Source organism: Vigna angularis, chromosome 4 (genome assembly GCF_016808095.1).
Source record: "Vigna angularis cultivar LongXiaoDou No.4 chromosome 4, ASM1680809v1, whole genome shotgun sequence".
Taxonomy (NCBI): domain Eukaryota; kingdom Viridiplantae; phylum Streptophyta; class Magnoliopsida; order Fabales; family Fabaceae; genus Vigna; species Vigna angularis.
The window spans coordinates 40,177,605-40,194,253 of record NC_068973.1 but is presented as its reverse complement, the minus strand read 5'-3'; the positions used below and the strand labels follow the sequence as shown (position 1 = coordinate 40,194,253).

The window sequence follows — 16,649 nt, the reverse complement described above, 5'->3', positions numbered from 1 at the left end:
TAAATTATAAATATATTAAAATTATGATTTTTTTTAAATATTAAAAATAATTTTTACTTTTCTTCATTTCATTAACGATATCGTATTATAATGTTGGTAGAAAACAATTTTAAATAACATCGACTAAAATTAATATATGTTGATATTAAAGAAAAATAATTGTGTTTAATTTAAGTTAAAAATTATTATTCTTGTTGACAAATAAATATTAACTAATCTTACCTAGTAAATAACATTAGTCAATATTAGGAAAAAAAATATTCTTGGTGATTAGAATTAAAAAATAATATAAATGATAAAATGGATTAAAAATAATCTCACTTATATTGAGCCACTGAAAACGAATTGAAACAAGTTAACCCATAAATAAATAGCTTGACAACCCTCACTACATATGAAAAATATTACGGCAAGAGGCAATCAAGGATAATTAAGAATTAAGGTAAATAAATCCTACAGCAGGGTATACTTATGAAACACAGATCCACAACGGACAAAAGTCCATACAACACTATAAATAGAAAGGATCCATTATGTATGACAACTGATATAATTATCATATTATTTATTGACTTTATTTTCTCGTAGTGGCACTGTTCCATTCAAAAATTACAGTATATTACTTGGATAATTTTAAGTACAACAGTGTCACTGAAAATAAATTGCATTTATTGCATAGTACGTATTTTACACTTGAGCGTCCCGGCGATTTAGCAGGCTCTTCGGCTGAAGACTTGCATGATCAAGTATTTCATGCATCCTAAGACTGACATACTGAAAACATATTGTCGGTAAAGGAGTGAAGATACACACACAGGAGTATAGTAGCACGTGTGTAATACGAGTACAATTCCACCTTGTAAATTAAAAAAAAAAAAAAAGTACTCTGGCTCAACTTTAAACATTAGACATATATTTAAACTTAATGATAAATATTTAATAATTGATATCTACAAGGACCCATGAATTGATTCTTTAATAGCATGTGCCTTTGATGTATACACATGGTGTAGTCCTTAAGGACAATTGATGGTCATGAAAGTTATACCATACCATTGGGGTAAGCATATCAGAAATCAAAACCTCTTAAATCAATGCTTGGATGTGTGTTATTCAAGCTTTGTTTTCTCTTATTTAATTCTTTTGTAATTGTCCAAGTGGGATGCGTGATCCTATGACATGATGGCATTCCATATGAGAAGTTCTTCCTAAATACAATCACTTCATTCACAAGTACATAGGTCGTAGTTGAAAAGAATTACAGATAATCTGGGTACATCTTTTGCACCAATCACGTTGATCAAGAAGGGTTGAACCAGCTCAAGCTGATTTATTGCCAAGTCGATGACTTATTGTTTCAACCAATCACAACGAAAGCCATAGAATTCACAGTGCACACACGTTCTTATTCATGACCTGCCGAAGTATGTACCATTCTCTTAACCAAAGATATTTTCCAAGGATTTCCGCCTAATTCTTCAAACACTACGATCAAGTTCTTCGTTGGCTTTAGCCAGGACCTTGGAACGTGATACCTGCCAAATTTCAAACACAAAACTGGTAAAATCTCTTCATTCAGTAGCATTGGATCTGGCACACTACAAAAAAAGGTTGTGGCATTATCATTACTATATCTGGAGGGTAATGATACCGACACGACCAAAGGTAAACACACAAAATGATAAAAGGTTGCGCACTATTTTTTTCACGTGACACTGACATGTCAGACTGCAGTAGTTCAACGGCTCCAAACAGTAACAAAATGCTAAAGACTCAATAATAAAGCAAGCTATCAGTTTATATGATATCCTTTACAGAAGAAAAGAAGTACCATCGTTGAGTGGGTTGGCCACAACCAAGTTGGCATTTTACAGGGCGAAAGCCTCCAGAATAGGTGCAAGAATTACAATCACCCTTTGCATAGGCCAACCAATATCTCCCTATGCTCTGTCTGTTTATCCATACTTGACCCTTACCCATGCTTTCTAGGTCCAAAGCCAGTGGTTCCTTTCCACCAGGTGCATCAAAATAAGCCTGCAGGTTCCAACTTAATATTAGTAAGCTTCTAGTTCAAATCTTACAACTAAGAGAAACGTGAAATGTAATAAATAAATGATGTGATAGAAACAGATAAACATGAAAAATATTGTTAGATACACTGTTGTATGAATAACACAGATCTTATTATATAAATAAACCAGTAACTATTCTCTCACCTTGTACCATTTCAATTGCGACCGACTTTGTGTACCTTGTGATTCTTGGACCCAATCAACAGACGACACCCCATTGGGAGACGCCAAATCCATATCCTCTCCTCTTAGGCCAACCTATTATAATTAGAAAACATTTTCTGGTCCCATGAATTGTATGACTAGCTTAAGAATACATATGTTAGACTAGCAAGTTTGAGTGCATCAGACCTTGTACGACCACTTATTCCATGTTAAATCTTTCTGTCCCTGGTCAAGACCGTGTAGCAAGACTGGACCAGTGATCCCTGTCTCCCATGTTTCATAATGCCGACCAACGTTCTTCCAGTGAAAAACAGAAAGTCAATCAATGACCAGTAGCATAATGGCCGAGCAAAGCAATGTACTAAAAATACTAACTAGAAAATAATAGTCCATTTCAAGTTGGATTTACAAGCTTGGTACTCAATACTAACAGGTAATCCAACAGTCACGCTGAGAAGAGCAATTTTATTTGTTCCAGCGTGGAGATCTATAGGTCCATTGAATGTGAAACTTCTCTGCTCCCTTGTTCCAAAAGCCGACCCTGAAAAAGAAACCGTTCATCCACAGTTTAACTTAGCATCATTCAATACGCAAAGTTGCAATTTGCGAACAAAGGAACTGCACGTTCAACTACACAATCGGAAAAACCTGAAAATTGCCCATTAACGAACACATGAACAGCGTCTCCAGATGACTGCACATTAATGCTGGGTTTTTTTCCATCTCGAAGAAAGGTTTCTGATGAACTTATGTCAATGCTGCACCATGCCAACCAGAAAAACAGTAAGATTATAGGCTGAAGCTGACAAGGTAGGATAACAGAATCTATCTGACAAAGAATTTAAATCTGAAATGACAAAAGTGGTTAAGTTCAGGGACTTCTTGAAAAATAAAACAACCAATTTCTTCATCATAAATCAGCATCCTGTTCCAATAGGCATTGCATAACTTATTTTGTCATTATGCAGACAACACCAAAATTCAATTCATTTGGTAGCCTTTTGAAAACAACGACATATAACTTTTAAATCAAGCAACCTACCTGGTTATGTACCATAGGTAGTCACTGGTGTCCCTGGTAACGTTGAGTTGTTCTAAGAGTCCAGGAGATGTAATCCTTGAACTCTCAGCCAGAGAAGATATATCTTCATCATAGCTCTCCCATGAGAACAACTTAGTACTGACAGGAAGCATTTTTACCTCTGAAGTTTGAACTCTCACCTTCATGAAGAGACAACAATACAGTCAATTTCTTTGTGCAAAGGGAAAGGCTGACAATAAATAATACAGATGGGCAAAAATTGTTTTCATCACACTTCATAGCTTTAAAAGGTCTCGTGAAGTATTCTTACTTTTGCAGTATTAAATACATCAGTTTTGCAATCAGGAAGGATGCTTATGGACCAAGGGGGCAAATCATACTTCCTGTTATTGAATGTCACCGTAGCAGCAGAGTTTGCATTATAGTTTGCTAGAAAAGCTGCACATGTTCCAGTACCTGAAGAGTATACATGAGCCTGGAAAATTTCCAAGCACAGAGACAGGACTAACTTATCATAAACAAGCAAAAAATGTCAAGAGGACAATTGCTTCACATCAGAGGCAGCTTGCCTGCTGTTGATTTCCTAAGGACGCAACAGTGGGATCCGAAGAAACCAAAGCATGTTCACACCGCTTGATAGCTCTATGAAGCTCCTTCAAATGACTGTATTTTGGTTGCCTGATCAAACCTAAACACAACACAGCACATTTGGTTAGGATGCAACAAAATATAATATGTAAACTATCTTTGTGGCCGCAACTTATGGAACATAATCCAATGCAAGACTGTGCATTTTAAATACTGAAATAGTACAATTGATTTAGTATAAAGATCATATGCATAAATACTTTTACTGAAGAATGATGATACATTATTTCGTAGCCTGGGATGTCATTATAAAATACACTTCAACAGAAGAGCTATGATTCACAGCCCAGTAGTAACTATATCTATAAGTGGCGATGAATCATAGAACAAACAAATAATATAAAAAAAGATACTCATTATAAGCATAGTTTTCTCACCATATTCATCAATTGGAGCGTCATAGTCATAGCTTGTAGTAATGAATGGGCCTCCAGCTGATCGTCCAAAGTTAGTTCCTCCATGATACTATCATTTTTCATTAAGATCATAGGCGAGATTCAGATTTTAAAGTAAAGCAACCAATGTTTCATCACAAGAGGAAAAACAACCGAGCCTTATCCAAGTAATTGAGGGATTCTTTTATAAAATAGTAAGAAAAACTAGAAGGTGGCCAACCATGTAATAATTCACATATGAGCCACCCTTTTGAATGAAACGAGCAACTGCAAATGATAGATCCTGAACTGGTCGCTGGTGAATTGGGCCACCAAAATCTGTAAACCTTGTGATCATAGGAAAAAATTACCCATCCGAATCTAAAGTTACAGAACCAACTTCAAATGTAATACATTGTACAGCTTACCAGCCACTCCAAGACTCAGTCCACATGCTAGGCTTGTATGGTTTATTTGGAGCGAAATCATCACAGTAAAAACCATTACATGAATTGATCTGTAACGATAATTGGATAGATCATATTCAACCCTCAAACAAAATAATAAGGAAGCAAATGAAACAAGCAAGAGAAGGAGAGAACTTACCACGGGATCTGGGGCATCATTTTGCTTGCACATCACCCAGGGCACTCCCGTACCCAATCCAACAGCCATGCTTGCAGCCCAGTTTAAGTACGCACGACCAGCAGCTCCCATTGCCCTGCTCTCTGGTCCGTACTCATTCTCAATCTACAAAACACGAGAGAGAAAAGAACACGATTTATGATTGTCTCCTGAAATAGTGATCATTGGTATGAATACAAGTGAGCGGCAGGTCAGTTTTTTGAGTATTTCTTCACTTATACCACACAATGAAGTGAATCGCATACCTGAGAGAGAATTATTGGACCGTTCTGAGACTGAAACAACTTCTCAGTCTTCATCATCTGGACAATTTTCTGCGTGAAACCTTGCATTGCTGCCTAAGATTGAAAAACGGAAAAGTCAGATTATCCAAGACCTGAGTCAACTGAGAGAATCCATGTGAATGAAATGCAAATCCAACCTTGAAAGGCTCATTATCCGTTCTGAAGCTCACACCAGGAACATACTTCAACCATACAGGAATTCCTCTGAAGTACACCATTAAAGAACGACATTAAGAATCACAACCAAATCTCACATTAACAGAGGGATAGAGAGATATGGATTATGGAAGAAAAATGTACCCAAAGTTCCACTCAGCGCACACGTAAGGTCCAATTCGAAGGTTGGCATAAAGCCCCACCTTCTGCACCGTCTTAATAAACCGTACTAGATCATACCTTCCTTCAAAATTATACTGCAACCCAACATAAAAAATAATCACAAAGAACCAGAAAAATGTTACTTTTTTTAAAGTAAAGTTGATTAAAGGGGAGAGAGGAAGATCCAGAGTAGTACATTGCCAGGAGATGGTTCATGGACATCCCAGAAGACATAAGTGTCTATGACATCAAGGCCTCCATGTTTGGCCTTCCTAATTAGATCCTCCCACATCTGAAATCACATAATTTGAAGCAAACAAAACAACACGGAGGTTGAAAGTTGAAACACAAAAAAAGTAAAGAAAATGGGAGACATAAATACCTCAGGGGTGCTTCTGGGATAGTGAATGGAGCCAGAAATGAGGATTCTCCTTTGGCCATTGATGAGAAGAGACTTTCTATCATAGGTGACATTACAATGTATCAGCTGAGAACCAACAAACAAGAGCGTGAAAAACAAAGAAAGTAACTTGGAAACTGAATTGGTAATGGCTTCCATGTGTCTAGGCTTAGGCTTTAGCAAGCTGAGTGGAGGGAAATATCATAAAAAGAACAAGGTTTAGCCGTTGGTTGAGGTTCTCCACTTCGGTGTAATCTATGATCTGAAACACTTTCCACCACCAGCAACCATGGATGCTGCTACTGGAAAGAAGTTCCACTCCCCTACCCCTTGCTCTGTTTCTTTATTAATTATTTGTCAGATTTGGGATTCTCTTAAATGCATTTTTTAATTGTGTTCTTTTTTCCTTGACATTGATACTAGTTTTTTTTAGTTGAACTGTCACTCACTTTCCATTTCCTAGATTTTCCCCATTTATATTATTTAATCATTTTTTAAAAATCTTAATGACTTCTTATTGGTTAATATTTGAAATGTAAATGATTACCATGAACTTTTTTTTAAACGTGAACTTTGTGTTATTTTCAAACAATATGTTATAGATTTATTATGTTGCGTAAATTATAGTGAGAAATAATGTATTTTATTACGAGAAATGAATTGTACGCTGTAGAAAGTCATGGAGCTCTGTGTGATTCAGTGATGAAAAAGTGAGAACATATTTTGAGGAGTGCATTCTGGGACGCCATGTAGGTATTGCCGCCAACTACTCTGTCTTGTTTGCATATATGTCTCCATCCGCTTTTTCAAGCAAAACATTAAATAATTTTTAAAATTTACTACCGTTAAACATTCCAAGCTTCAAATTGCTACATTACTCGTCATTGTATTTTTTAAATTTCCTAATTAATAAAACTACCTAACTTTTTTTAAAATATAGAACAGTGAAACGGGATAGGGTAATTTAAATATAATTTCAACGAAATTAAAAATATACACTGGATTTAACTTCCAACGCACAAAATTTAACTTTTAACTAAAACAAATTAACAAAGCATAAAAAACTTACAAAAATCATGGGAGTGCTACGCTACTTCCGTTGTACGTCTTAAAAAGTCATCACGATTTATGATGATTTCAGTAACTATTCAACTGACCTTTTCAGAAGTCATTAATATATTACGAATTATGGAGAACACAATAATAATAATAATAATTTATTGAATAGTCTTTTAAATTCAGATAAATCAATTTTGATATTACCTTTTATTGTAAATAATATTAGTAACTTTCTCATTGATATTTATATGAAAAACTTAAAAAAAATAATAAATGAATCAGAAATTCATAACAAATACTTCCATTTGGAATCCTTATTATCATGCCTCTTCTGAATTCTATTATCTTTTAGATTAAATTTTCTTAAGCGGACTATTTTTTAATGCTTTTGGAGTGTAAAAATGAAAAAATAATATATATATTTTAGCATTTTTAGAAAATTATCGATCAAATTGTGTTGCGTGCAAGCAATGCTTTTGTTTAAATCGAAAACCCACATATTTCTTCGAAACATATCACTTATATTTTCTATTTAGTCCCTTTAATTTATGTCCCTCTTCTCCTCGTTTTTATTATTCAACATAATAAACTCATTGATGCCCGTGAAAAATCTTATCTTTACCTATGCAGACTCAGAAATAATAAATTATTATTTTACAATTATTTCCGGTCTCATTCTAACCACCCCAATATATATAAAACCACTAAAAACAAAGAAAGCAATCCTTTTATTTAAATTGAAATCAAGTTAAGTGGTTATTTCTTATTATAAAAGAATAATCAGTGTTGTAAAAGAACCACCCAACTTACTATTTTTTCTTGTAATTATCATTTAATATATATTAACACTGATATGTAAAACATAATCGTAAAATCATGAATACATTTAATAAGCAGGAGTTTTGTTATATAAATGAAATCTAATTCCTTTAAGATTAAAATAATCGATAACTATTTATCCAAAGTCAATTGGCAGCCTCTGTATAATTGATTTCAAATAATTATTAATATTGCTATAGTTCATTACATATTTAGTATAACAAGTTATTATATATTTTTTTATCATAATTACATGCGTTAGCCAAAACAGTATAGTTTTAGTTTTTATATTTTATTTATAATTTCGGTCAATAATGGTTCTACTTTTTATCCATAATTTTTAGTTCATAATTATAAAAAAAAATTGAAAAAAATTTACAATAAATAAATGTTTATAATAAAGTAACATATGTTGTATATGTTTGTACAATTTATTTTTATACATGAATTGAATAAGAGAGAAATCATGATGCATTAAATATATTTTTAATTTCATTAATAATAGTATTCATAATAAGACAATTATTTACATTTTATTATAATTTAATCGTGTCTTTAATCCTTAAAATTTTAGATACATTTGATGTTATTCTTCCAAAAGAAAAAAGTTCTCAAATTGCATTAAATTAGTATTTTATTACAACATTACAACCTTTAAATATAAAGGGGATGTAGCTCAGATGGTAGAGCGCTCGCTTAGCATGCGAGAGGTACGGGGATCGATACCCCGTATCTCCAAAAGTATATTTTTTTAAACTTATGGGCCTCGAACTATACTTATTTGAATTTATGTTTGACCCGTTTAATTTTCAGTTATGGACTTCTTTTTAAGTTATGTTAATTCACTCATTTAATTTTCTGTCATGGACAGGGGATGTAGCTCATATGGTAGAGCGCTCGCTTAGCATGCGAGAGGTACGGGGATCGATACCCCGCATCTCCAAATCGTGGTGTTTTTGAAGTTATGGGCCTTGAACTATATATTTTTGAAGTTATGGGCCTCCCTAGACTTATAATTTGTTAACAAAATTGGCCCATTTTAATTATAGGACAGGGCATGTTTGCATAGGACTTAATAATTTTCTATATCAACACCGGCCCATTCTATTTACAAAGGTTTTTTGTTCACATTTTCCTCTTCATGTTTCCAAATTCTCGCTTGAATCTTCTACTTTTTCACATATTTTAGAAAAATTAGTTTCTGTAATACTGTGTACAAAAATTTACATGGTAAAGGTACCAGTAGTTCGAATATTTTACAAAAATCTAAGGAAAATAAAAGAGATTTAACATGTATTAATACCATATGGCATTAAGGTCAATGCTGTTATTTCATCGGATGGTGAGTTTACCATAAAAATTAATTTCCATCATATAAGAAAATGAATGCAAGTTAATCTAAAGCAACCTATAAACAGAATAGTACAATACGAAAACATTTATTTATCATTACTTTCGAATCAGCTTCTCCCTCATATTTTCGTCTCTAAATTTTATCAATAAAAAAAATATAAATTTAAATTGCTGAATAATAAACGACATGCAAATTAATGGAAGGTGAATTTAGTATAGTTCAAATTTTCATCCGAAGAAATATCAGCATTTAATTTATATAAAAAAAGCTACAAACAAAGCGAGGAAGCTGACATACAGAAAACAACAAACTGAAGATTGTTAGTTTCATTTATTTTCTTCAGTCTTACTCTTTTGTTGTATTCCTATGTAAAGTAAACCAAGAGCATTATTATTTTAGTAAAATATTATCCGATTCATATGGATATGACGTGTTGTCTACTGATTTTACAGAAAAAAGAATGGTTTAATTACTAAGAAAGGAACTGTTTAAAAACTATTTCACTTATTTTTAATATTTTTTTGTCAGTATTATTATTATTCTTTAATTATTCATCGTCATTAAAATTGAAAAAAAAACTAAAAAATCAGCACAAATTTAATTATGAAGAGGTTTTCAATTATAAAAAAAAAGTTTAATGTTTTTCCTTTTTCTTTTCCGTAAACTACGTGTACCAAACTGACAGAAAGTATTATTTTTTGTATGTTATAAGTCAAGTGCTTTTTATATAAATTAAAAATGAAAAGCCTTATGACAAGGGTCTCTTTGATAACAAAAGACAAATTGCTCTCTTTAATTCTTGTTATTACGCGATTTGATTAACGAAGATGTCACTGAAGCAGTGAGAAAAGTTCCAAGCATTAGCAATATTTGTTTATTTAAAACGAAATTAGTGGAGCTAATGAGTCCAAAATTAGAAGCACACGAAATCAAAAGGGTTTGGAAGTGCAAATAACGACATGTAAACATGTTCAGTATTCATTAATTAGGTCAATTTTTTTGTTGGAAATGTAGATGATTGAGTTGAGCGTGATTAGATGAAGTGTTTGGTTCCTTTCTTTATATAGAGAAATACTAATCTATGAATAACTGCCTCTGTTGTCATAAAATTTAGACAGATTTGATGTTTGGCATGTTGTCACATGGATAATTGTACTTTATGTTTGCAAGTTGATCAAACATTTAAGAACAAAGAAACAGATAAAATTCCTACGATACACCTATGTGGTAGTAGGCGTTGAATTCCATGTAACCTTAATAATATATATTATTAACAGTCTTAAACTAAATTTTAGAAACCAAGATTATAATAATTATTATAACAAAAATTATTAAAAAATGGAATTAATTCAATTTTACAAAATTAGTTTACAAAATTAGTTTCATTTATTTACACATTGTAAAATTATCTTATTTTCAATTAATATAAGATTTTCAATCTTTCTCAATCATATTGAAATATATGCATATTTATAATATATATATCTAATAATTTATCGATGATACTGTAAGTTTAACCAATAATAAATCTTTTAATAAAATAATATAATAAGTTAAATAAATAATAAATCTAATTATATCATATATCGTTAAAAAATAAACTTTAAATTTAACTCAAATTACAAAACTAATTTGTAATAAAATATTTATACCTCATATATATATATATATATATATATATATATATATATATATATATATATTAATTATGAAATCGCTTTATTTTTTTCCAACAAATATCACAATTACCAATAATTATACAATTTAAAAAATGAACACGCATTATATTTAAACAAATCTAATTTGTGATTTTATGATCATGAATTGTAGTTAAACTTAAAATTAATCAATTAAAATTAAAATAAGGGTCATTAAATGTTCACGTGTTATGCTATTATTACTTTGGACCACATGTAAGGTGATGGTTTTAAACCATGTAATAAATTTCTTCCGGATAAATATATAGTTTGTCTTTTGTTCTTTTAACATTTAGAAAATACGTTTTATTTATTGAAGTTACACTACGTCAATGATAGTAAAACACAAATAAAGTGATATAATATGATCATGGTAGCATAACTCGACACGTGGTTACTAGCTTTTAAGTGTTGGTACAATACTTTTTGTTAAGTGGTCTTCTTTTAGGAATTAGAACATTTTTTTTTTAAATCAAGAGATTAGAAAAATTATCATTAAAATATATTTATTTCAAATTCTGGAGGTCGAAACACAATACAAAAAAAGAGCAGTAATATAATATCACATTCAAATTAACTTTTATCGATGGATTTAGCTTTCTTAACATCTAAGTTACGATACTTTTAATAGTATTGTAGTTTTGTACACTATTTTATGTCAAAATTGCAATATTTTAAATTACAATACTATTAAAAATATTTTTTAAATAAAATAATATAAAAATTATAATTACAATTTTTTAATTTAAATATTTTACATATAAAATACTTATTTAACAAAAAATTAAAAAGGTTAGTTTAAGTCATCTATAATCTAACAAGATGATAAGTGAAAGGGATGAAAATGAGCTAATAAATTTTAAAATGTCAACTCAATTCACCCATGTTTTGTTTGTCCTTCATCCAAGTATTTCCATGTGAACACTTATTTACAGACTGTGATATCCACCCACCACCATTTTAGTCAAACAAATATATTTTAAAATACAATTAACCAAAAACAATTGTAGGGAAAATAATTATTTGAACTTAAAAAAAAATATAGAAGTTAAATATGTTTTTAAATAATAAATTTCATTTTCAACAACTTGTGATGGCTGCAAAGTAATTATTGAAAGATTGACCTCTTGTTGTATAACATATATAAATAAATATATATATATATATATATATATATATATATATATATATATATATATATATAAGGGATTTGTTAACTTATGTAAATGTAATCGATTAAAATGTGTTAAATTTTAGTTGATAAAAATATTTTTATTCATAAAAAAGACATACTTTAAATATAAGAATATTTTAATAATTTTTTTTAATTTAAAATAAAAAAATTTAAAAATTTAAAATTATTTAAATATCCCTAAGCTTAAAATTTTTCTCAACTAAAAATTAATAAACTTGGGGTTACGTAAATTAGAATATATATATATATATATATATATATTTATTTATTGTGTTTGATTTATTTATATTAGATTGGTAGGAGAATTTTATATAAATATATATAAAGAGTTTCCTGTGGTAAAATATGTGTTGTGAGGAATCTAAAAGGTCCTTTGGTGAAATAAAATGAATAAATAAATATAATAAAGAAGAGTTATGAGGTGGATTTGGAATATGTAGAAAGATGAATGTTGATAGAAACGTTAAAGTAAGAAAAAAAGTAACCCTAATTATTCCCCGGAGGAAAAGGTGACACCAAACACAACAAAACAACCACACAAGGATTCTTCTTAGGCACTTGGAACTGAGCTGTAAAAGTTATCAAAACAAAAAACAATCATTTCTTATCTTTTTCTCTTTGCATTAAGACATTTATTTATTTCTTTCTTATTTATTTTTTCAAACTTTCCAAAGGCAATATGTGGGCAGATATCTCGAGTCACGATTCACCCACACTTTACAAAAAGCATGCCTAAGTTAATAAAAAAATAAAAAGTAAAACGTGAAAAGTGGAACAACCTAACTCAGTAAGGAATCATAATTCGCATTAAGAGAAGAATAAAAAAAGTGATTCTTCTTTGTACTTTGGGCGCACGTTAATCACTTCTTGCATGCCATGCACTCATCGCCTCCAACAAACTCCAATTTTCCAATACACATTTTACAAATTTCATTTCATTTTACTTCTTAGTTCACTTTTTTTTTTCTTTAAATTCTAAAATTATGCATCAATATTTAATAATTAATTAAGTATAACGTTTCATTGAACAGATACGATGATTAACTCGTTTAATTTATATACGCCATTGTTGATATTAAGCGAATTTTAACTCATTTTAATTTTAAAATATTTATTTTATTAATTATAATCATCATAGTATTACTAATTTTATATATATATATATATATATATATATATATATATGTGTGTGTGTGTGTGTGTATGTATTTACAATACATTTAGTCACAATATTTACATTTTTCACTGTATCATTTACATTTTTTTTACTCATAATATTTAGTCAACTGTCTCTGCTTAAATATATTTTTAATCTTTATTTTTTAATTAACCTCAATCATGGTTAAGTTCGGTCTCCCTATTTTCTCGAAGATGAATCTGATCCTCATATTAAAAAAAAAAAGAAAACTGAGATTTAATTTCTTCTTTTTAAGAATAAATGATATTTCATTACAAAGTTAAAAATAATTAAATTTATATGTTTTCAAAGTTTGAAAGCTAGATTTGTAAATATAAAAATATTACTATGTCTGGCCAAAATTGTAGGTAATAGAACACTCCTTTTTAAAAAAAAATGTATCAAATATATGTACGTGAAAGTTAATTATAAACAGAAAAAAATTGTAATGATATGGTGAATATTAAAACGTCAGACATATTTCTAAATTTGTATAAAATATTATGTATAAAATGAGAAAGTAACAAACTTTTAGAATTGTTTCAAAAGCATGCTTTTATATATATATATAGTTCCTTTGCAACTGTAAAAATGGCTTACGATGTCATAAACTATTTTGAGACTACTATAATAGTTTTATTGATAATCCTTGGAAATGAACTTACATTGTAATTAATAAGGTTTAGAAATAAGAGTATATAGTGGTAAAAATGTTAAGAAATGAAAAGAATTATGGAGATGAAACCTGCAAACTGGCCACTTGCATAAAGTGTGGTTGTTCCTTTCAAGGTTAAAAGGTCAGAAGATCCCCAACAAAGATCTTGGGATAGATTTTACCAGTTTGTTTATTAATTTCTGACAATGAAAAAGGCTGTGTTGGCCTTTGGTAAACATAAACATATACTATAATATCAGTAGCAAGTAGCGGTAAGGTTTCACTCAACATTTGAAGATCGAAACATGGAAGACATGATTGAATAATTCAGGCACATCTCTCATAGGATTTGTTTCTTGTTGCTTTGTCATCAACTGTTTACTAAGGAAATGTTGGTGCATTGATGAAAGAACCAAATGCAGCAACATATTGTATTTGTATGATGTGAAAGTTGGTTAGATATATGTTTTCAATGAGAAATAATAAGGTAATATATATTTACATTCATTTGATATATATAATAAATATAAAATAGTTATAAATAATTTTATTTTTTTTAGAATTTTTTTAAAATATCAAATAAATATAAAAAATTTGTGTGTGAAAATATCATTTATATATCACGAGACATAAAAAACACTACCTGTGTTTGAGACAGAGAAAGTGAAGGAAAATGCCAATTTTGTGTGTGCTATTTTCTCGACAAAGCCTGGTCCCAAACACTCTATTATATGCATGCATATCTATTCAATAATTAATCTCATGCAGGATCTTGTCCCAACATATACTTTTTAACTTATAACAATTATACAAAGTTTATACTCGTGTTTTTTTTTTCTTTTTCCTTTCGAAAAAGCATATAAATATGATGAGAATTACTAAAATGTGTCATTCAATTGAATGGGAGAAATTAATCAGTCTTTATTACTATCATTCAACAATTCTTATCCATAATTTTAAAATAATTAATAATAAAATATATATTAGAATCCAGATTATTAGTATAATATTTTTTAATTAGAACTCGATCTACTTAATCTACTAAAATAACCTGCAACACACTTAAATAATAACTTATTACATCAGACACTTGTTATGATTTAATTAAAACTAAAATAAATAAATAAAAAGAGAAGTTGTTATCAACTATATTGAACTTGCCAATTATAAGAAATTAACAAATGCACACCTGCATGCTTAAAGGTTAATGTTTATATTATCTTTCCATCAAAACTTATTGACTTTAGTGATTACTGTTTAAACTTTATATCAGTAATAATTTTTAATAAGTTATAACATGAAAAACATATGATGAAGGGAAACCCGATCAAATGTTACGTATAGTATAGGGATATATATGTTTCTTTAAATAAAAGAAAAAACATATAACTGACTATTTGATAAACAATTTTTGAAGTAATATGTTAACATTTATAATAAAAAAAAATAATCATTTGACAAAGAAGATATTAATATTTTTGTATTATTTTTTATCATTAATTCAAAGCATTAATATATATTATTAAAATAGTTAGGAAAGGAGTATTTTTTTTAAGAATTACCAAAATTGTTTTTGTCCCGATAGTTTTAGACTAATTGCATTGTAAATGAATCAATATATATTTTTTAAAAATTAAAAGAACGTGAATGAAAACTGGGAGTTTGTAAACTACAGCCAGACAAGAATTTGAAAAACTTTATTGAGTCTAATTTGATATATTTCTCGTGTAAAAAAATAAATTAATTAAAAAATAAATTTACAGATAACATTTAAAGTATTTATTATAAAATTAATAGTTTTGTCACGTGATTATCTACAATTTAAATAAGTACACGCTGATAATCTAAAATAATTTTTTATTATCAATATTGAATGCAAAAATATAATTAATATGATTTTTAATATTTTTTTAAAATTCATTAAACTTGTATGCATAATAATTTAGTATTGAATAATATCAGAATTTAAGTTCTTTATATACTATCATCAGGATCAATACATGACTAAGAGAAGAGTAATTTTGTTTTATACTAGCAAGTATTAAATTCAAATATGACTAATAAAAAATTAGATAAAAATTCTCACTAAAAAGACAACAATGTCCTTTAATAAATTGGTACGATTACCACGTCAAAATTGATGAAAATTAATTTTTATAGTCATCGTGTTGTAATAAAAAATATACAATAGTTTGGATAATAAGCTATCCCTGGCCTGAAAACTGTGATTACTAAAGAAAAACACAGAAAGTAAGACTATCAATTTTACCTAAAGAAGTAAAAGTCAACGTCATATATTTTTTATAAAATAAAATAATATCCGGTATAATTATTTATTTGACTTCCATAAATTATTTAATTGGGTTTAAAAATAAAGAAAATTGGTTTATAAAAATAAAATAGAAATGAACAGTTAGATAGAGAAAAACTTAAACAGTGAATTTGGACTTTAATTTCATCCGCTAATGGGTTTATATTCTCTTCCTTTGTCATTAATGCAATATTATATATTATTTATTATTATTAAATAATTACATAAATTACATATAATTTTTCACATACAAATTTTTTATATTTTTATTTTCTTTATTAAAATATAAAAAATATTTTTATATAACTATTTTCCTTTTATAATACGTGTTTAATAAATAAATATAAATGTGTGTATCACTGTATTATTATATGATAAATTATAAAAAAAAAAGTGAAGCAATCATGCATGTTAAATATGTAGTGAATACATTT

The 16,649-nt window shown here is 28.9% G+C and overlaps 1 protein-coding gene and 2 non-coding genes across 3 annotated transcripts; 2 read left to right on the top strand and 1 right to left on the bottom strand.

The window, feature by feature from the left end:
- Positions 1–1,086: 1,086 nt before the first annotated feature.
- On the bottom strand, positions 1,087–6,324 carry LOC108343410 (beta-galactosidase 3). The gene is made up of 18 exons (XM_017581679.2): positions 5,931–6,324; positions 5,745–5,840; positions 5,531–5,643; positions 5,368–5,434; positions 5,192–5,284; positions 4,908–5,051; positions 4,730–4,818; positions 4,543–4,648; positions 4,305–4,392; positions 3,849–3,967; positions 3,590–3,754; positions 3,280–3,458; positions 2,886–2,995; positions 2,669–2,778; positions 2,424–2,534; positions 2,217–2,330; positions 1,832–2,034; positions 1,087–1,535 (listed from the first exon to the last, which is right to left on the bottom strand). The coding sequence occupies exons 1-18, from the start codon at positions 6,105–6,107 to the stop codon at positions 1,406–1,408; spliced, it is 2,214 nt and encodes a 737-aa protein (XP_017437168.1). The 5' UTR covers positions 6,108–6,324; the 3' UTR covers positions 1,087–1,405.
- Positions 6,325–8,491: 2,167 nt separating this feature from the next.
- On the top strand, positions 8,492–8,564 carry TRNAA-AGC (transfer RNA alanine (anticodon AGC)). The gene has a single exon. It is a non-coding gene; the product is annotated as a tRNA-Ala (tRNA).
- Positions 8,565–8,696: 132 nt separating this feature from the next.
- TRNAA-AGC (transfer RNA alanine (anticodon AGC)) lies at positions 8,697–8,769 on the top strand. Its single transcript has one exon. It is a non-coding gene; the product is annotated as a tRNA-Ala (tRNA).
- The last annotated feature ends 7,880 nt before the right edge of the window (positions 8,770–16,649 follow it).